Source organism: Fonsecaea pedrosoi (genome assembly GCF_000835455.1).
Source record: "Fonsecaea pedrosoi CBS 271.37 unplaced genomic scaffold supercont1.1, whole genome shotgun sequence".
NCBI lineage: Eukaryota > Fungi > Ascomycota > Eurotiomycetes > Chaetothyriales > Herpotrichiellaceae > Fonsecaea > Fonsecaea pedrosoi.
The window spans coordinates 1,440,231-1,460,827 of record NW_013550615.1 but is presented as its reverse complement, the minus strand read 5'-3'; the positions used below and the strand labels follow the sequence as shown (position 1 = coordinate 1,460,827).

The window sequence follows — 20,597 nt, the reverse complement described above, 5'->3', positions numbered from 1 at the left end:
CGTCCTAAGCACCGTTAACCACGCGAGGTTTAGTTCACGAAGATAATAGCCCTTTAATTGAACTTTCGAGTTTCAAAAGAGCGAGTGCAATCGTTGTGGTATCGCTGAGTCTCTCCTAAAGTAGGGCATAGCGCCGCCCAACACCATGTCTTCCTCCAACGGCCGCGTGTTCCTCATCAACGCTGCTTGGCTCGAAAAGGAGAATTGACCGATATGTCTCCGCATATCGCGACACAGAAATGGCCATTTCCTCCAGGACCTTGTCGATCCGGGTGGTCGATCGTTGACCGCAGAGCCTTTGTGTCCTTCTGTCTCTTGGTGTGACATTTGCGTGTCGGTGCTGGGGGCCGGGTTGTCCGAATGCAGCTTTGGGGCCACTCGTCGCCCATTCGCAAAGACTTATAAGTTTGACAATTCCTTTTCTCTTAGAACATACTCTGCCCTACCAAGCACTTCTCCTGAATAAATCAAGTCTAACGACAGAACCTTCCTTGACAGCTGTACGTCATGGCACGAGTCTCGGACACAGTCGCTCTCGACGCCACCGAGATAGGCGTCTATATCTTGCTCATGCCCCTTATCATATTCCTCGGAATACGCCATGGCGCCAAACACTCTCTGGGCTTCGTCTATCTTTGCCTCTTCTCCATCCTCCGCATTGTTGCCGATGCGCTGGGGATAGCCAACCGAAACTCGACGAATGAAAACACCATCATCACCACTCAAGCCATCAACTCGGCTGGCTTGTCTCCCCTCCTCTTGATCTTGGGGGCCCTTGCTCACGAAGCCCACCACTATCAAATCAGAGCGACCCTGCCACATCGCGAGGCACAGAACGTCCTCCGCCAACTACGGAGCCTCCAAGGAGGCTTCCACGCCCTGTCAGCCGGCGGCATGGGATTGATCGTCTACGCCGCAGAAAAGTCAGCCAGCAAGGACAGCAACCACGATTCCGGGACTTGGACGGCCCTGCGCAAGTTGGGGGTTGTCCTGATGCTCCTCGCCGCCATTGCGGAAGTCATATACGCTGTGTGCGTCTGGATGGCCGTGCGTCGAACGAAGGTGGTCAGACCGGTGAACCTCCTTTCTTTGGCGGGTTTCACGTTTGTCGGCGGCTTGTTCGTCGGGGTTAGGGCGGTATACTCGGTCATCTACACATTCGATACGAACCCGGACCTCAGCCCAGTCACTGGCAAATTCGTCGTCAAGCTGATCTTCATCGTCGGTGTCCAGTTCTCAGCTGTCGCCTGCTTGATCTGCGGTGCGTGGCTCACTAGAAATGTGAGGAGGGACACGGCGTATGAATCGATACGGCCGGCCGGTCAAGCCTTTGGACACGGTGGACACGCAGACGTCGCGATGCCTCTCACATCTCAGAGTTTTTCGAAAAGATGGGAGCCGCCACACTACGATGCCTGATGCAGGCACCATTACCGAGTTGTTTCGTCGGAGTTCATTCTTCTTGTACCTCGATCTAACCAGAATTGGCTATAGAGAGTGGCTATATCTCCGAGTCTCTTTTCCCCAGCAAGATCCCACCAGCCTTGCGCATTCACGCATCCTAACTAGTTCAGCCTCGACACTATCCCCTCGAATGGTAAAACCCATCGTTTACCTCTGTATTATACCGGCAGAAGAAAACGTCGCCATCATCCAGCCATATCTCATGCCGCGTCGCTTTTCAATTGAGGCGTTGACGAGGCATTGACTGAGCGAGTGGTAGCCCTTTCTCTGTCAAAAACATTCATATTCAATATATAGCTCACGTTAAACATGGAGTCCTCCTCAGCCAAGTTGCTACAGAGGTAGATGTACCGCATCGTCTACGTCATGGAGAACATGAATCGAGGAGAAGGAGAAAGCGTGAGGAAAGCCGCTGGAGTCATGTTGATTTGTTGACGGCGTTCCTTGAAAATGATATCTTTCGCACTGTATTCCGTTTTGCGCAAACCCCTTCATCTCTTGTCATGTAGATGTGACGACCGAGCGGTATGATATCATCTGTCTTGCGCCTTTGTGTGTACTCAGCGAACATCACCGGGAAATACTCTGATCGATTTCTCGAGATTTCCTTTTGCTTCCTTGCTTTTCGTTGTGCTTGACCATTTACCCTGTAAGACCATACCTTTTCTCCGCCATGAAATCTGATGCAAGACCGACGTGCCACGAACAGGGCCATTCGGGCCGTCTACCTCCTGTGTTGTGACGACTTGAACCAAGTTCTCGAATTTATATTCCCCTAGTTGTTCCAGGCTCTTCACACCCAGAACCCTCGGAGCCGAATCATATCTCGCTTTCAGTTCATGTTCAAAGCGTGTAGATAAAGTCTGGCCGTTTATCTCCCATCAGCCAGATCTGTTCGGCACTCAATCCATCGTGCATACGGTCTCGCTTGCCACTCAGACGCTTGGCATTTTCGATCCTGAGCATGACGCGGGTAAAGACGGTTCCTCCAAAGAGACAGACGACCAGAGACCCGAGCACGACACCGTGGCCGGTCCAGAAGCGAGGCGCCTGCTGCGTGAGATAGATGTTGGAACTGACCACGCCGCTGATGTTGCCCACTCCCACGGCGATGCCAATGACGATCCCCCGCTTGTAGACGCCCTCGGTGTTGTTGCTCGCCCAGGAGAGTGAGTTGGGGATGTTCGGGTAGATCCCGATGGCCGCTAGGAAGGTCCCGGCGTATTGAATATGTGGATTGTCGGTAGACAGGAGCATGACGAAGCCGGCGATGCCGATGGACGACGCGACGATGCTGCAATAACCCCTCTGCTGGGTGCGGTCGGCGATATAGCCCACAGTAATTGTGGCGATGGCGGCCCCTGCGTAAGGAGGGACCGAGAGCAGCTGTGCATGCGTTCCCTGGTAGCCCAAACCGCGGAGAATTGTCGGGAGGAAGAGCGAAAAAGCGTAAAGAGCACAGTCGCAGCCGGTGTAGATGACAGCGTATGACCAGGTCTTCCAGTCTCGGAGTGCGGCATAGAAATGTCGCTTGTCGTATTGCTCCTCGTTGCTGGCCTGTCGATCCGCAGCGAGACGTCGACGCATCCGGATCTGGTCATCCGGCGTCAGGAACCGGGCTGTCTCTGGCCAGTCGAACACCATGACCCAGCAGAAGCCGCCGACAACCATCGTAATCAGACCTTCCAGGATGAATATCCACGCCCAGCCGGGCTTGCCGCCGACGCCGTCCATTTGGGCGATGGCCGCTGCTAGCAGGCCTCCGAAAGACCCCGCCAGAGCTGCAGCGGAGAAGAAGATGGCGGCACGCAAGCCGAGTTCGCTCCGTTTATACCAGCAAGAGAGGTAGTAGTTGACGCCAGGAAACAAGCCCGCCTCGGCCAGCCCAAGGAAGATTCGACAGGCGAGCAGGCCTGAATAGTTGTGCACTAGGCCCATACACGTCATGACCAGGCCCCAGGACACGATGATGCCGGTGAAGAAGACGCGAGGTGTCAGTCGCCGCAAAAGGACATTGGTGGCTGGCTCAGCAAGAGCATAGGTGACCTAGGTGTGGACTGTATCAGTTCATCCTTCCGCAGCACCTTAGGTGAAGATTTGTCAGTGAGACACCTTACAAAAAAGACAGTGAGTGCGGTATTGTAGTCCCCTCCGTCCATGTTGAGGTCTTTTTCCAAACCCGCCAAGCGAGCATTGCCGACGTTGGATCGATCCAAGAAGGAGAGTAAGTAGAGCAATCCAAGCCACGGGATGAGCCAAAAATCGACTTTGCGGATCAGTGCTCGGTCCTGCGACATTCAAACATGAGGGTTTGGTCCTGTTGTGACACACAAGATGGACATACGATTTCGGCCCTCTCGGCGTCGCTTTTGCCTTCATCAGGATCTGGCATATCGGCAACATTGTCGTATCGCTCGATATGGACTTCTTGTTCTTTCTCGGCGAATGAGGTGGTGCCCACGTCAAGGCTGACCACTTTGTGAGCTTCCTGCATCTTGGAGGGCTGTAGTAGGGGACTTTTTGGGGGAAGAATAGAAGATCAGGTTTTTTGTTCTGGGGAAGCGATATATCAAGTCTCCTGGTCAAGTCGGTTTCTGGAGATGGTGCAACTGTAATTGCTCCGGGGCCCCAGCCTTAACTAGACGTTGAGAAGATCCCCGCGTCCCTCCACGGACGAATGCGGTTTATCCCCAAGACACTACTTCAGTGTAAGGGAGGGTGTCTTTGGAGGAGAAGCTGCTGGAGGAATTGACCTAGAAGAGGTTAGCGGATCCGTTGTGATTGGGCAAGGCTGCGGCAATGCGGACCGCCAACCGCGTGGATATACGGTGTCTAGCTATGGTCTGGCCAGAGTCTTACGAAGACGGGGCTATGGATTTTGAAGTCGAGAACGGGCTTATTGTTTCCTACCGCGGACCGCATAGCGGACCGTAAAAGAATGGTTCTCATTCTTCCATTCACTGTTGCAGTCAATACCGATGGTCCGCGTTGGGGCTTCTGGTGCTTGGGACAAATCAATAATCGCCATCGCCAGGATTTAGATCTGATGTACAGAATCTTCCAAGTTGAGACGGTACAAGACGAGCAGTGGCAAGATATGAAGTTCTGGGCTTTACCATTTGGTGTTCGGTACAGGGTTCAAGTAATGCGTATGGGATACGGCATGACACTGGAGTCGATGGACTAAGCTGAATTGAGCAAAAGGCTGAAGTGAGCACAATTGGACCGCTGCTCGATTCATGGTCTGGTCCATCTTCCACAAGCGGCTTGAAGAAAATGCAGTGAGGACGTATAGAGAGAACCAACTCGACATAAGACTACAACTTTGACGGCTTCCAGGAAGGTGCCCTCTTATCTCTGAAAGCCGCGAGTCCTTCCCGGAAATTCTCCCCTTGCTTGAGCTTAGGATAAAGCGTCCTGTGAATGTCCTGGAACGCCACCTCGACGTCAGCGGTCTTCCACGCCTCCCTCAACGCCGCCCTGGTCACGATAATGGCATCCGGCGAGAGCGCGGCAATCTCCCCTGCCACCTCCACGGCCTCGGCGATGAGGGAGTCGCCACTCCGGGAGACCTTATTCACCAATCCATATCCTAGGGCTTCCTGTGCGGTGATCGACCGTCCGCTGAGGGCGATGTAGCTGGCTATATGGAGCCCGGCGCTGCGTACAAGTCGGGGCAGACCGCCGCTGTAGGCGTATTGCCCTACCTTGGGTTCTGGCAAGCCGAAGGTGGCTGTCGGGGAAGCCACCACCACGTCGCTGATGGGGTATGTTAGCAATGCTTTGGCCAGAAGAAGCGCAGCTCGGCCTGATCGATCCATCTGGATACTCGAGCGATGGAGCAGAGGCAAGCAATTCCTGCGAGTAACCCCGAGAGTAGATAAGACATACCAATTGAGAGCAATCTCCCAGCCGCCTCCCAACGCGTACCCATTGACCGCCGCAATGATAGGTTTTCGACCAGAGCGCCGACTGATGCCCGCGAACCCAGACAGCGGATGCTTATGGCCTTCGTGTTCTTCATGCGCAGATTTTGATCCCGCTGCATCGTCCACCTTCAACATCTCGATAAGATCCGAGCCCGCACAGAACGACTTCTTCCCTGCCCCCGTGACGATCGCCACGCGCAGTTCCGGCTCATCTTCAAACCAGTTTATTAGTGAGTCCATGTCCCAGTGAAGCTGGTAGGTGATTGAGTTCATCTGGGCCGGGCGGTTGATCGTCACCAACATGACATGCTGAGCTGGGAAACCGACCATGTAGCCGTCGCTTGTTGGATGAGGCCTCGATTGGCCTGTAAAAGCCGACTTGGTCGTCATGGTATAAGCTGCTGTCTGTGGATTTTATCCCTGGTTTCTTCCTTCTGTCTCGTCTTTGACAAGGTGGTCGCTTTCCCTCAAGCAAGGGTTCGTGTTGACAACAATTTCGACAGACACCCTGCCTACCTCGAACTCTGCATGCAAAGTTGCGAGTGACAAGACAAACCCTGGACTCGTGAAATATCGAATTACCAAAGCCACCACCAACACGATACCCGCTGAGCTTGAGTCTAAGTTTGAACCCCCTCCCCCCCCCGACTTGACCGTCTAAGCCTCGGTTCTCGGCGGCGAGGAGCGAATCACTCCGATCTTCACTACCAAGACTACCTACAGAGCTTAGCTCCGCTTAGCTGGGGTCACAAATGTAGATACCAGAAACGAAACCCCACTAGCTATCTGGTACTGAGATTTGGGGGTTGGGGTTATCCCAAGATCAATGCAGGGGGGTTCCACCATTTGGGGTAGGTTTCTCTGTGGTCGCGGCGGTGTATGCAGTTGTTGCGGATGGCGGACGACGGATGGCGGATAGCGGATGGCAAGGAGCGGAGAGCGGTCCGGCCTGCACTCAAGCCTGTGTCACGGGTTGAGCCTGAGCCTGGGCTTGGTCATAGTTTGGGCACAACGTTACAAGACACGTGCGAATCGACAACAGACAGACACAGGTAGAGCCGCGAGAACGGGTGAGGAAACAACCAGGATCCAAACCATAGGTAGCTAGATATGTGCCATTGTAAAGTAGGTGACGGAAAATCTCGAGAGAAAAATTGAACACGACTTACAGATCGAGAGCGTTGATTTCTTATGGCAGGTTGAACTCTGTAGGATCAAGAATATTTTTGCTCTCGGCCCCCGGTTCCATGCTACGGGGTCATTGGGGGTCAATCTCGGGGTGATGGCACCATCTTTCTGGCTCAGACCCATCAACGTGATCGTCCTCTGTGGTCTTGCACTGCTTTCTCCCGAACCATGTCCGGCGGTGGACCTTGATATGGTGTCTCTGAAACGAAACATGACTCTGTTGCTGGAACAGGCCGAGTGGTCGTCCACCATACATGTACCAAGTGTTGGGGTCTCTTCAGTCAGAGTGTTGCCATATTTCAAGAACCGGAATGCTTCGAGGTGATCCAACCCCCGTGGCCAAGGTCCTCCTCGGTGTATCATCTCATCTTCAGAGAACCGTTGATCGAGTTTGGGCGCCATACAATAGCGGCTGTAGGTAGAAATAATCAGTGCTTGAAGAAGAAAATTCGACCGTCTGCATTCACCATGATCCGCTCACTCCACGTTCCCAAACCTTACCTCGGGCCTTTGGTCAGGCAAAGAGATTCGGTCTCCTTGGTAGAGAGTCTTGGACAGCAGGAAGCCAGTGGACGCCTTAAGTCGCTTAGTAGCCGAACCTCACCATCCACGCTCATCAGCATTGGTAACATGACCTGCTATATTCTCTTGAGCTCGACCCGAGGTCTTGACTCGGCCCATCAACCCTCTGTTCCACACGGGACAATGAAATGGAGCTGCCGAGAAAGTGCCTATCCATGTTACGGAACAAGAATTATGAGGTCAAAGACAGACCATCAACCCCACGAACGATCCGAACAACCGTGACAGGAACGGGATCTCTGTGCCCGCAATCGAAGAAAATACTTGAGGGATATCGGAGAAAAGAATACCTACTGTCCAGTCCAACATATCAGCCTCGCATATCAGCTTCGATTGTTCCCTGCTCTGCAACAGGTTGGAGTAATCAACGGGGAACTGCTCCGTAAGCACAATCCGGGGTAAAATCCAAACGGCCTCGCTTACGATAAGTAAAAGTCGGAGACGACACAACTGCCAGAAGCTTTAAGGACCATGGGCTTGATGGGGGACTCCGAGGGTTAGCCTTGCCCCCCGTCCTCGGAAAAGTGCTGTCCTTGGCATTCTTGGCAGAGTGTATCTCTATGCTGTATAGGGACAATGAACCGTCATCTGATTCCTGGGCATCGTCGTTGTCCGCTTTTCAATAGTTGAACGAAATTTCAGTCTGACGGAATTTGTGCTCCTGTAGACAAAACCACGCCCTCGTAGTTCTGAAGTCCGCGCAGCAATTGTCGTCCCAGGAGTTAGCAAGCAGTCATTAGGCTATACGCTGGCCTCCGGAGAATGGTAGCAGTGAGGCTCGTTGTCGAACACGCACGTACAGTAGACACAGGCTCTAACTAATGGCCCGGGGCGGCAGGGAACACAGTGGAATGATATCCCTGGTTGTTGCAAAAGTACGATGCAAAAAGGTGGCAGCCTTGGCGCCGAGAGCCGCAAGGTCGATCCCATTTTGCGGGCATCTTCGTTCTCGGACGCCTCCCCACCCCCCGCCCCCGCTCGGAGCCCCGGGCGGGGCCACAAGGTTCGTAGCAATATGCTACCTTTTATAAAATGCACATGGTAGATCGCTTACCGCGCAGTTGCAGCTTCGGTTCAAGTGTGTATCAATTTTTCGCTCGGAGATCCTGCTGCACGGTGTAACCCAGAGCCCCCATTCCCTCGTTTGACCAATTCATCCTCCCTGACCTCTGGACTGGTATTCAGTAACGAGTACCGACGATGACCAAATCGGATGATGTCGAGGCACCATCTACCGAGCAGCATGAGCACTCGGAGAACAAGTGGCAGGCCATTGCCGCTGAAGCAAAGGCTGTGGAAGACGCAAAAACGTTCCACGAATTAGCTCCGGATATTCCCCTGCGAGAGGTTCTGGAAAGTCATGCGGACGAGGACAAGAAGCGCGTGAGGAGAATCATGAGGAAAGTTGATTTCAGGCTGGTCTCAATCCTTGCCTTGGTATACATCTGGGCTTTTATCGATCGAAGCAATCTCGGCAATGTGAGTGTTTCTTACCAACCTGCGTGAAAGGATTCGCGCGTCGAAAGGCCAAAGGACTCTTCTCGTTTCGTCTCGTTCTTTGAGAAAAAAAAAATATTCCTTGAGGAAACGGGGGGTGCTGATATATATAACTTGCTCCTAGGCGAATATCGCTGGAATGAGCGAGGACCTCCAAACCCAAGTCAGCAACCGCTATTCCGTCTTGACCATGATATTTTTCGTTGGCTACATCCTCGCCGATTTGCCCGCGGCCTACCTGACACGAAAGCTTGGTCCTGCCCTTTGGATTGGCTCCATAACGCTCGCATGGGGCGCAATCACGATCGGACAAGGCTTTGTGAAGACTTGGGGTGAATTGGCTCTCTGCAGAATTCTCCTTGGTATCATGGAGGGTGGCCTCATTCCCGGAGTGCTATACCTATTGTCATGCTGGTACACCAGATACGAAACTGGTGTTCGGATTGCCGCCTTCTATGTGATTGGCATCATGTCCAGTGGATTGTCGGGACTGCTGGCGTATGGCCTGGAGAAGATGGAAGGCACCTCTGGGATTCGGGGATGGTGGTACGTTGGCTCCTTGTTGCAGTTTTCCACACACGCTCACACCGTGATACAGCTGGATCTTTATCATCGAAGGTGTAGCCACTTGCGCTGTGGCCATCGGTTCTTTCTTCTTGATTGTGGACTTTCCAGAACGGTGTAAGTCTCCCCATCACCAAACTAGATGCCTCGACACTAACAGCCGGCCCCCTTGTACAGCTGCTCAAAAGAATTCTCTCGGACTCCCCGCCTTTTTGACTCCGGAAGAGGCTGCCATTGTCCTTGCTCGCATTGAACATGACCGTGGCGACGCAGTGCACGAGACTTTGACGTTTAAACTCTTCCTCGAGTATATCAAAGACTGGAAATTGTGGGAGTTCAGCTCTTATCTGATACTTAATGTGGGAGAATCTACACTTTTCAGTGGCCTTGGCCTTATCTAACCATGTACAGAGCACTGCATTATACGCCTTTGCATACTTTCTTCCGGTCATCTTGAAGGCCGGATTTGGGTACTCGACCGCAAAGGCACAAGTTATGACGTTCCCACCTTATCTCGTGGGAGGCGTGGTACGGTCACCTCTTGGGATGTTTTTCCGTGAAGCCCTTGCTGATGGACGATATAGTGGATGATTATCTGTTCCCGCGCGGGGGACATGCTTCGACAACGAGGTCCTCTACTCTGTCTCAATTGTGTTCTTTACATCATTGGCATCACGCTGTGAGTAAAAACTATGCTCTGATTTCTTCCTTGATTTTGCGAACCGGCCACTCTAATATTACAACACAGCGTCGCCTGGTCTACCAACACCAATGCTCGCTACGCAGGCGTCTTCATCGGCGTCATGGGTATTGTGGGCAACGTACCCCAACAGTGGGCTTACGCTCTCAACAACCTCGTCGGACAGGTCAAAAAGGCACTCTGTCTGATCATGATGACAATAGGAGGCGCGATTTCAGGCATCATCGCCGGAAACGTTTTCCGATCCCAAGACTCGCCGGGTTATCGACCAGGGGTCTGGGTCAGTATCGTTTTCAACATCGTATATTTCTTGCTGGTCGCGAAGAACATTGTCTATTTTTCACGCCAAAACAGGCGAGTTGACCGAGGCGAGATTGTGATCATGGGCCAGCCAGGATTCAAGTATACCCTCTAGAATGATAATATGGCTATTTTAGAGCCCTTGGGCCATGTTGACGGCTACTGGGGAACTATCAATTTGAGATTGAAATGCCATCGCGATGGCAATTGCAGCGATCAAGCCAAAAGCAAACTCCCTCCTGTACCGCAGCCAATCTAGGCACACAATAGCCGAAGCAACATTCCTCCCGTGTCTCGTGTGTTTAAGCTACCGTTCGCAAGACAGCCGCATTGTGGGGGAGGGGCTTTGCGAATGGCGACCAGGGTTACCATGGACGCTTGTGAGGAAGCTCTTTATCGGACCCAGGAGATCGTAGTGATCCAATGAATATGGTGTGTGTTGCTCCTTCTTTTTTTTTTTTGGTTCAGACTCTGGATTCTTGTTCAAATGTGCAGCCGACATTCACATCATTTCACCAAGTCCCGAGTCCCGACTGCCACGAGGCGCCGATATCGCGACTAATAGGTCCCACAATACAGAGCCCCCCCTCTTGTGGTTGATGATCCATGTGCCTTGTTTCCTTTGCGTAACTAGTACACCGTTTTTCTTAATGCCCCTCGTCACTCAGAGTCTGGATCTCGGTTCCTCCTTGTTATCAAACGAAACGACCAGTTTGCCAAAGTGCGCCCCCGTCTTCATATCGTGAAACAACTCTTCGACACGCTCCAGCTCAAGGCCCTTGACCACCTTGGAAATGACCGGCCTGAGGTGCTTCTCCCTGACAACCCGCATCATCTCCTCAAACTCCCTCCTCGACCCGACCGTGGTGCCTCTGATCTCCATATTCCTCAGCACGGCGGACATGGGGAACGATATCTTGGGTCCCAGAGTCATGCCATAGACGACGAGTATCCCTCCTGGCTGGATTCATTTGGTTTGTTTTAGTGATTGTCCACCGGTCGATGATATTCGGGAGTGTTTGTGGAAGAAATCATAAACTCACCTTTAAGATCTTGACCGCGCTGTCAACAATGTTGCCTCCAGCACCGTCAATGACAGCATCCAGTCTCACTCCCCCCGTCAATTCCAACAATTCCTTCTCCCAACCGGCGTGTTTGTAGCTGACGCCACCCACGGCGCCTCTCTGCTTCGCAGCCTCAATCTTGTCGAGGCTTCCACTGCTAACAAACACCTCAGTGCCGACTGCGCGCGCAAACTCTAGAGCCATCAGCGCGACACCGCCGCCGATTCCCGTGACCAGGATCTTCCTGCCCGGACCGACGTGCTGAGCGCATTTCGTCATGACGGCCCTCCACGCAGTCAGACTCGTCAGGGGTAGCGCCGCGCACTCCACATTGCTCAGATGCGGCGGCGCCAGCTCGAGGGTAGCCTGGTCAATGACCATGTACTCCTGCAGCGTGCCGTTCTGATTGCGCGACGTGCCGCCGAGAATGCTGAATTTATCCTCGGGCCCCCACGAATCAGCGTGCCAGCCGGACGCAGGACAGACGACGACCCTCTTGTGCAACCACCCCTTCTCGGCGTCCGGTCCCAGCGCGACGACCGTGCCGCACCCGTCTGCGAAGAGGGGCACGCCGAACGCGACGTCCGGGTACAGATTCTGGCGGATGAAGTGGTCGCGGTGGTTGATCCCCGCGGCGTGCATCTTCAACAACACCTGTTTTCCCTCAGGTGTAGGCTGCGGCACCTCGTCCAGGCGCAGTGGGTAATAGACAGAGCCTGGCTCCCCCGCAGCAGCAGGCGCAATCGATATGACCTTGGACGTCTTTCGCGTCTGCACGCCTCCTTGTGCCATTCTTTTTTTTTTCCCCTTCTAGGATTTTCTAGCACCGAGTTAGGTCCTGAAGAGGCTCAGCGGATCCCCCCGAAGCCAGAGGATTTTTTGAGATATGCGAGGCTCTGGTATGTGGTCAAAGGGGACATGGATTTGCAGGAACAGAAATATTGAACACAGGGGTGGGTAGTTGTCAAGCAGGGAAACTAGTGATGGTCAAGCATGTTAAACGCTACCAGTTGCTATCACTGAACACCTTTGGGTTCTCAGGAAACGTAGACGTCTCGTCTCGTCTCGTCCCGTCTCAGACACGGTCAACAGTCCTCTCACAGCCAAGCTTCGTCGCGCAAGGCTCCGTCACCCACGTCGATTTGGGGGGGCGAGGGGGGGAGGGATCCACTTTCATTCCATTTCCCCTTCTGGAAGCGGTCCGCGATCCGCAAGCCCTGCGAAATGATAGACGGTTATTGCGGAAGATAAGACCGCATGCCGTGGAGAACTCATGTCTGGGACTGGTAGCGGACGGGTCGGAGAAGGTCCGTCTTTAGCAGCGGGAGAGGAGATGCTTTCCTGGGTAGGAACCGTCAATGCCCGTTGATTCGAGCCGTTACGGCAGGACGAGGAACTGGATGGTCGTGGAACATCCACAATGGAGAAGCTCTCTCAAAGATAGGTGTTCCTTTGGAAGAAACTGATCCTTCCTCACTGTCATTGTTCTCTATCACCGCTGCGGTTTGACAAGGTCGTCGCCAATACCAAAAGTCAACAACGCCAACGCCACCATGCCCGTGTCATCGCCCTTCCCCAACATCGACATCCCAGAATGCAATATCCTCTCGTACCTCTTTCCCCCGACACAGGCGGAAGAGGACCAGTCCCTCCCTCTCTGGATCAACGCCTCAAATCCCTCTGTCAGAGTCACCGTGGCCGACACCCTACGCTTGATCCGACGATTCGCCGTCGGTCTCTCGCGGCTCGAAATCCCCGGCCAGCGCGCCGTGATGGTCCTGTCCCCGAACCACATCTACGTGCCGGTGATCTACCTCGCCGCCGCGGGCGCGGGCTGCTTCTTCAGCGGCGCCAACCCGACGTACACGGTCGACGAAGTGTCGCGGCAGCTGCGGATGAGTGACGCGGCGGTCATGCTGGTTCACCCGACCCTGCTGGACTGTGGTGTCAAGGCGGCAGAAGCGGCCGGGTTGTCGCTCGGTCGGGTGTTTCAGTTCTCGGATGCGGATTGCGAGGTCTCGAGGCACGGTGTGCGGGATTGGAAGAGCATGCTGGCCAGTGAGGAAGAGAGTCGAGCGTGGCGGTGGGATGCGCTGCGGGGCGAGCAGAGCAGGAGGACGGTGAGCTGTGTGAATTTCTCGTCTGGCACGACGGGGACGCCCAAGGGGGTGCGCATCTCGCATGCAAACGTGGTGGCAAATGCTTGTCAGGTATGTTCTCAGTCTCTGGCACCCCCTTGTCCCGTATCAATCGCGCGAAGCAACAATCCGCGAAGCAACAAACAATGCTGGGTATGCCATGCTGATGATAATGACCCAGGTTATATATGCCAAAACACACAACGCGGATCAATCACCCGTCACCGTCTACCCCGAACGCTGGCTCGCGTTCCTGCCCCTGAACCACGCATACGCCCAGCTCTTCTCGATCGTCATCGTCTGCAAGCTGCGCACGCCCGTGTTCTTGATGACCCACTTCCGCTTCAACGACTACTTGCGACACATCCAGACGTACAAGATCACGACTCTGCAGGTTGTCCCGCCGGTGATATCCATGCTGCACAAAAGACCCGAGGTCACTCAGTACGACCTCAGTTCGGTCCGATATCTGATGAGCGCGGCGGCGCCGTTGAGCCGCGAGCTGCAGAACGCGGTCGCCACGCAGTTGAAAGGGGCCGTCATCGCACAGAGCTGGGGTATGACCGAGACCACGTGTACGGGATTGATGGTCCCCGGGATAATTCCCGACGATACCGGAAGTGTCGGCTCCCTCCTCCCCAACACGCAGGCCATGTTGGTGGACGAGCAAGGGGAGGAGACAAGTGGAGACGTCGGCGGTGAGCTCTGGATCAGAGGGCCCCAGATGACTACCGGATACTGGAGGAATGAGGAAGCCACGTCACAGACTCTGACCGAGGACGGCTGGCTAAGGACCGGCGACATCGCAAAGTGCGCAGATGGGAAATGGTGGATCGTCGATCGCAGCAAGGAGTTGATCAAGGTCAATGGCTTCCAAGTCGCCCCTGCGGAGCTGGAGGCTGTGTTGTTGGAGCACGATGCTATAACAGACGCTGCTGTGGTGGGAGTCGTGCTACACGGAGAGGAATATCCCAGGGCGTACGTGACTCTACACCAGCACGCTTCGAGAACGGCGAATCTGGTACCCACGATCCAAAAGTTCGTGGCGGAGAAGGTGGCCAAGCACAAGGCATTGAAAGGTGGCGTGAGCATCGTGGACGCCATCCCCCGGCTACCAAGTGGGAAGATCCAGAGGAACGTCGTCAAACAATGGAGCAAACGAGATGCCACAGAGTTGGAGAAGACGGTAAGAGCAAGACTGTAGGCGCCGTGCCGAACGATCAGTTGTGCTTCCAGAGGTTCATCTCGCTTCGGCATCACGAGCTTGCATATATTCAACTGCACCGTGCGACAAGTGACAAGTTAAGCCGTCACTTTGCTTTGCTTAAACAGTCCTCTTTTTGCAGGGGGCAACTGCTCCATCAAAAAGTGTACGGGAGTTGGGAAGACTCTGTGATGTCCCCCATTAAGGATCCGACGTCGAACTGGATTGATTGATTGGCAAAGTCCACCAGGTCGAACGACCCAAAGAGTTCGTCCCAACAGGCGTCACTGTAGTGCCAGATGTGGGAGTTTGCCGGGCTGCTCTCAAACACCGGAGCGGTATCGGACATGGTGCTATAGTCTACCAAGTCCCACAGACACTCGAAGTTCTCCGTGGTCAGCCCTTCGGGCAGTGCTGAGTTGGATATCAGGGTTGCAAAAGCGGATGTATCAGCGGTGAAACGTTTCAAAGATTGTCCCTTTGGATCGGGTCAGTTATGCCAGGGCAAGATCGATTTAAGGGCCACTCACAATCGAACAAGCATTCCTGTAGAATTGGCCCAGGTCATCCAGAAAATTAATGTTACATTTTAAAAGCTCGGCAGACTCAAGTCTCTTGGACTCGGACCAGTGATGTCGATGCAGAGCCACGATAGTGCCTGCCACGACTGTGCAGTAGCCGAAGAACGAAGCACGCGTAGTGGCACCAGAGTACCGGGCTTCTTGCAAGAGGAGAGTGAGCCGTTTCGAATGTTCCCATGCGGTGTCGAACGCCCGAGAAAGAAAGCTGGACGGGCCAGGAATGTGGCAGGACTCGAGCCGACGCCGCAGGAGAAGAGGATGGTGAAGCAGACAGTAACAGAGGTGAAACAAGGCGCGCGAAAATATGGCTGGTCCCGCAGATTGCTGATCGATTTCTCCATCAACTGTGTGACCGGCCATAACTTCAGTTGGTGATTTGTGCATCTCCAAGCGGCTCTCTAGGTATAGAAGATCGGACTGTATGCCGGCAAACTCCGAGTTGGCGTCCCACGGCGGCTCCTGACTCTGCATGTTAAACTGCTGCAGCATGTATTGCGCTGCTCGGCTGAGGGTGTATGCCATTGCGATGACATTGGTGAAGGGACCTGCGTCGTAAGCGACCGGGTTTGAACCTGTTCGGCTAAAGAGCTGTTGCAAGTTCAGAGTCTTCTGCTCCAATCCAGCTCTCCAAGCGACCTCGCTGCACGGCAACTGTAACTGGCAAGATGCGTCCAAAATGGCGGGTGGCTGCGCACGACCACAAGTGACAAGCTTGTCGAGGAGGTAGAGAGACCAAAAGACTCTTCTTCGTTCTTCTTGATCGGCATGGGACAGGGCGTTGCGGCTCTCCATCATGAGTCTCATTGACTGCGCAATGCGTACGGACAGTCCAATTTTGACCCATGCTAACGCGTGTCGGCCTTTCCCTGCTACACTGAGTCAGTAACGACGTCGAATTTGGACATTAAAAAATGGCTACAAACCCGAAAAGTCGAAAATGGAGAGCAATGTCAAGGATTGTAGCGTTTGTAGATCCTCGATTCGAGTGGCTGAAAAGCAGCTTGACACGATGGATTTCCAGGACTGGTTGGCATAGAATACTGCCATGCTGTGTCGATCCCCAAAGAACGGATTGTGCGAGAAGCGCACCGCCGATGCCATGATGGCGAACAGAAGATGGGGTGGAATCTCCCCACAGCTGAGCCGTTGTCGAAAGTTGGCCTCGTGGAACAAGGAATACGGCTGGTTGTGGCAATAAGCGAAATAGATGTCGACGGTTTCTGACAGGACGGTAGATGGGATCGTCCCTGCCAGCGAGAGCTCGTCGGTCAAGGCCACATCATTGTTGACATACGTCGAGCTATCTCCTTCTGAATGTTCTGTCCCATCCTGCCCCAAATCTTTGGTGTATCCTGGTATGCTAAGGAGTCCAGGGCATGAGTCGGAGGTACTCTGGTTGGCAGGACTTGTGTCGGCCGATGGTCTAGTTCTGTCTCTCCGTCAGCATACAGTCACAAAAACGGCAGTGAAGCGTGCAAGAAGACGTCGCACCGGGTCCGAGAAGATTTAGTCTCGCGGAGAAAATCCTCGATGTTGCTGAGGCGGTTGCAAACCTCCTGTAATAAGACATGAGCATCTTCTCTCTCAATAGGATATATTAGATTTACCTCTAAGCGAGATGACAATTGCTTGAGTGAATCGTCATTATCAGGTCGGGCTTTTTCGGAGCGCGCAGTGTCTGGATAGACGCATTCTATGGGCCACATTAGCACGCGCTAGTAAAGGGATCACGATGTGTGGGTACCTCGACGCATTCTTCGACAGTTCTGACATTGCGGACGGTCGCCCGTGCATCTCGCCTTTCTTCGTCTGGAAGCGAGTCATTTTCAGCTCCGATGCAATAGTCGGCAAAGATATATGAGGTATTGGTTACCTGCAGTACTGGCAAGCTTGACTGATTCTTTGGATTGGCTTGTAGGGTGTCGTCCCCTGCCGTCTTTCACCGCCACCATGGGGAGAAGAGTTCATGATGCGAGTCGATCTGTGTGGCTTCTGGTGATGGTGACTTGCAGAGTACCTGAGAGGCGGGTCATGCCTTGAGAGGTGCAGAAATCTCGTGGTTTAATGTCGACCAGCTCATTCCACAAATTGAAGGACAGAGGCTGAGGCTGAGAAAAACATTCGACTAAGAGTTCTTTCGGAGTTGGAGATGCATTCAATAAAGGTGCATCTCGGGGTCCCGCAAGCCACCCCGGCCTTACCGGCAGCTGCGGCTGCTGCGGTTGCTGCGGACTCTGGGGAAAGTGGGGAATAGCGGGTCGACGACTATTCCCTCCCTACCCAGTAGAGATCAGCGAGTCAAATGGTGTAGATGAGACGTCGACCTGGTGTCAAAAATATCTATGTACAGTCTGAGACCAAGACGAAGCATCGTGCATTAGAACACTATGTATGGTGACAACACACAAATTTGAGTCCGAAAACATTGAGTCTATAAGCATATCACCAAAGGGCGTTGTTCAGTCGGCAGACACCTCAAGCCCTGCCAGATCGCCTGACGTCTTCCAATCTTCGGGGATGTCGAAGAAATCCAGAGCCCCCGCTAGCCACTGTGCAGCTCGTGCAACTTTGGCCCTGTCTTCGCTCGAACTCAGCATTTCCAATTCACGGGCACTGCCAACGTTGTTGATGGGGGCGCTTTGCTTATATAAAACCAGTTTATGCGGGTTCTACTCGGTACAGAGTTCTTGATATCCCAGGCAGTAACGAGTAATCCGCGAGTCGGCAGCGGCTCCGGATAATCCCCGGCCCGCAATATCCGCACTTGCCGCCAAGATGAGTGGGTCACCCTTAACCGAGACACCAGAGCCATTTCCCACCTCTACCGACTTACTACCCATCCACCATCCAGTAATATGGCCCATTCGCGACATACAACATCCCTAACGTAGCCTTCTCCCCGCCACACAAGAGTTGGCCTCGTCGCTAAATCAACGCAAGAAGCTGCTCCAAGGGTTGGAGGCGGGGGTTTTCAACAGTGGTGGAGCCTGCCAGCCTGCCTAGGCTCCATGCCCCTCTCCTCACCCAGGCAGAAATTGAGTGAGCTTGCCTCACTATCGAACATGTATAGATGTCCCCCATACCCACCCCACCGATCTCTCGATCACCCCTTGCAGAGCCTAGCGTCGACAATGCTGGGTGAGTCCTTGCGCAAACGGGCCAAAACGGCCTGTCGACCTTGCAGGGAGCGGAAAAGGAAGTGCGAGGGTGGGATTCCTTGTTCAGCCTGCAGACACTTCGAGTACAATTGCGTCGTCGATCGACGACCCCGGTCAAGCAGTGTTTCTAGGCGAACGCTCGATCGTGGGGTTCGATCCAGCGTTTCGTCCCCACCGTCCGAAACCGATCAACCCCAGCACATTCACGACCAACGAAATGCGCCCGTACGGACTGAGCAAACACAGCTCCGCTCATTGGAGGCGAATTCGGGCGCGGTATTTGCTCGGAATCTTGGTCTGACAGCTGATTCGACGCGCCTTAAGCGGCTACAGCTTTCGGCGTGGAATCTAGGATTGAGAGATGAAGGGACACCCGCTGATGTTGTTCCGAGACCGATCGTCGAAACCATCAGCCTGAGCGAGATGGAAGCCTTGGCCACCGTCTACTTTAAAGAAATCCATGCTGTTTACGGATTTCTGGACGAGAACAGTGTTCGGAGGCTGATAGCCACGCGCTGGTATGACAACGCCACTATGCAATCATACGACTGTGTCGATTCTGTCCTCTGCGGAATTGCCGCCCTAGGCTGTGTGTTCTCCAAACAGCCGTTGAGCCTCGAAATGCAGCTTGCCAAATCCGCCCAGACTGCTCTAGCACAGTCTGTTCTACTCCCTACCCCATCCACGGATGATGTCGTGGCCTGGTTACTTCGGGTCATGTACCTGAGGCTGACCGCCTCGCCCCATATCACCTGGATGGCGACCTGTACGATGATGCATGTCCTGGAAGCTGCCCGCCTACACTTTGACGAGGGTGACGAGCCGCTACCCTCGAGCAACGGCGGAGAAGGAGGCCGAGAGAGCCGTCGGAGGATCTACCTAGTCGCCCAGCTGTTCAATATCTGGATTTCGTTTGACTGTGGCCGATCCAGGGTCGAACTTCGGGGTGCCTCGTGTCAGCTCCCGTCGCCCGACCCTGGCGGCATCAAACCCGAGCTACTCGAACTCTACTTAGTCTCGGAGATTCTCTCCCCCGACAAATACCAGACTGTGCCCGAGCTGGAGAACCTGTTGCGAAGGGCCCTCGACGTGAAGTCCGCGCAGCCCATGCTGGTGCTGGTACAGTGTAACGTGATGCTTTGCATATACCGTCGACTGCGGGTGCAAGGGTCAAGTCCCAACACGGAGACCCTAGAGCGGATGCTGTCGGCTTTGTCCAAGGCCGTCGACGCCGCTCGCGTGCTGCTAAGAACCGAACGGCCTTGGTGGCACGTCGCCAACGTGACCTTCCAAGCGGCCTGCGCCCTTCTCGCCATCGACACGAGCCTGTCTCTCGCCCAACTCATCCAGCCCCTCAAGGCTCTCGAAGACGTCAGCGCACATTACAAGACGAGCGCGACGCGGGAGGCCTACGACGCCGCGCGCGTGCTGGTCGGCGTTCACCGCAAACGCAAGGAACTCGACATCGCCAGACTCGACGGCGTGCTCCAGGAATGTCAATCGCACAATATCCCAGACTCGAATGACAACGACATCGACACCACAGGCAACGGCGACCAATGGTATCATCATCCTGCGATGCCCGCGTCCCTGGGCACCAACCGGATGGGACTGGGCGAGCTTGAGTGGGAGCAGTTTTTCAACCTAGATCTTCCCTGACATGATAATTTCGAATGCTGGTCTTTGCCATTTCCTATCTCTCTCTAGCGAATTGGTTCGGGCGAGTATCTAGTGACCTCGATCATTGGTTTGGTATTCATCTGTACAGATTTCCCGACACAGGCCCCATGTGCAGTCGGTATAAGTACCGAGATTGCCGCAATAACCGCTACCAGTTCCGGAAAGTCGGCGCGATGCGTTGGTAAGGTTGCCATGTAGGTCGCTTCAGCTATGTATTATCAATTATTATGTATCACTGATTGTATCATATCTCTGCATCATGCCTGGTCGTTCAAGTAAAGTCTTGGATGTCCCTTGCCCACCCCCTCCACGGAGCGCGTTTTGGGACGCCACCGTATGTAACAAGGCTAGATTCTGGTGAGTGCCGCAGCACGCGGCAAAGAGAAATCCGAATTCTCTGTGCTCAACGGGGGTGAATACATCACCAGTCTCAAATCAATCGCTTGCCCCATTCTATATAGCTATCCATGTAGCTGTTTCTCGTCGGTCTGTGGGCCGCCGCACGAGCGTGATATCATTATAACATTGCAACATATTAAACCCGCTTC

General features: G+C 53.9%; 8 protein-coding genes across 8 annotated transcripts; 4 read left to right on the top strand and 4 right to left on the bottom strand.

Moving 5' to 3' along the window:
• Nucleotides 1-507: 507 nt before the first annotated feature.
• Nucleotides 508-1,419, top strand: Z517_00522 (uncharacterized protein; the record flags this gene model as incomplete). The annotated part of the gene is made up of 1 exon (XM_013433487.1): nucleotides 508-1,419. The coding sequence occupies one exon, from the start codon at nucleotides 508-510 to the stop codon at nucleotides 1,417-1,419; it is 912 nt and encodes a 303-aa protein (XP_013288941.1).
• Nucleotides 1,420-2,307: 888 nt separating this feature from the next.
• On the bottom strand, nucleotides 2,308-3,958 carry Z517_00521 (uncharacterized protein; the record flags this gene model as incomplete). Its single annotated transcript, XM_013433486.1, has 3 exons — nucleotides 2,308-3,510; nucleotides 3,582-3,752; nucleotides 3,809-3,958. The coding sequence occupies 3 exons, from the start codon at nucleotides 3,956-3,958 to the stop codon at nucleotides 2,308-2,310; spliced, it is 1,524 nt and encodes a 507-aa protein (XP_013288940.1).
• Nucleotides 3,959-4,781: 823 nt separating this feature from the next.
• Nucleotides 4,782-5,783, bottom strand: Z517_00520 (uncharacterized protein; the record flags this gene model as incomplete). Its single annotated transcript, XM_013433485.1, has 2 exons — nucleotides 4,782-5,223; nucleotides 5,356-5,783. 2 exons carry the CDS (start codon nucleotides 5,781-5,783, stop codon nucleotides 4,782-4,784), a joined length of 870 nt encoding a protein of 289 aa, XP_013288939.1.
• A 2,580-nt stretch (nucleotides 5,784-8,363) lies between these two features.
• Nucleotides 8,364-10,339, top strand: Z517_00519 (uncharacterized protein; the record flags this gene model as incomplete). The annotated part of the gene is made up of 7 exons (XM_013433484.1): nucleotides 8,364-8,642; nucleotides 8,785-9,206; nucleotides 9,259-9,341; nucleotides 9,402-9,583; nucleotides 9,636-9,752; nucleotides 9,809-9,903; nucleotides 9,973-10,339. The coding sequence occupies 7 exons, from the start codon at nucleotides 8,364-8,366 to the stop codon at nucleotides 10,337-10,339; spliced, it is 1,545 nt and encodes a 514-aa protein (XP_013288938.1).
• Nucleotides 10,340-10,888: 549 nt separating this feature from the next.
• Z517_00518 (uncharacterized protein) lies at nucleotides 10,889-12,080 on the bottom strand (the record flags this gene model as incomplete). The annotated part of the gene is made up of 2 exons (XM_013433483.1): nucleotides 10,889-11,185; nucleotides 11,268-12,080. 2 exons carry the CDS (start codon nucleotides 12,078-12,080, stop codon nucleotides 10,889-10,891), a joined length of 1,110 nt encoding a protein of 369 aa, XP_013288937.1.
• Nucleotides 12,081-12,841: 761 nt separating this feature from the next.
• Nucleotides 12,842-14,630, top strand: Z517_00517 (uncharacterized protein; the record flags this gene model as incomplete). The annotated part of the gene is made up of 2 exons (XM_013433482.1): nucleotides 12,842-13,498; nucleotides 13,608-14,630. The coding sequence occupies 2 exons, from the start codon at nucleotides 12,842-12,844 to the stop codon at nucleotides 14,628-14,630; spliced, it is 1,680 nt and encodes a 559-aa protein (XP_013288936.1).
• Nucleotides 14,631-14,787: 157 nt separating this feature from the next.
• On the bottom strand, nucleotides 14,788-16,965 carry Z517_00516 (uncharacterized protein; the record flags this gene model as incomplete). The annotated part of the gene is made up of 6 exons (XM_013433481.1): nucleotides 14,788-15,108; nucleotides 15,161-16,077; nucleotides 16,135-16,640; nucleotides 16,703-16,767; nucleotides 16,819-16,904; nucleotides 16,956-16,965. 6 exons carry the CDS (start codon nucleotides 16,963-16,965, stop codon nucleotides 14,788-14,790), a joined length of 1,905 nt encoding a protein of 634 aa, XP_013288935.1.
• Nucleotides 16,966-18,342: 1,377 nt separating this feature from the next.
• On the top strand, nucleotides 18,343-20,028 carry Z517_00515 (uncharacterized protein; the record flags this gene model as incomplete). The annotated part of the gene is made up of 1 exon (XM_013433480.1): nucleotides 18,343-20,028. The coding sequence occupies one exon, from the start codon at nucleotides 18,343-18,345 to the stop codon at nucleotides 20,026-20,028; it is 1,686 nt and encodes a 561-aa protein (XP_013288934.1).
• Between the last annotated feature and the right edge of the window lie 569 nt (nucleotides 20,029-20,597).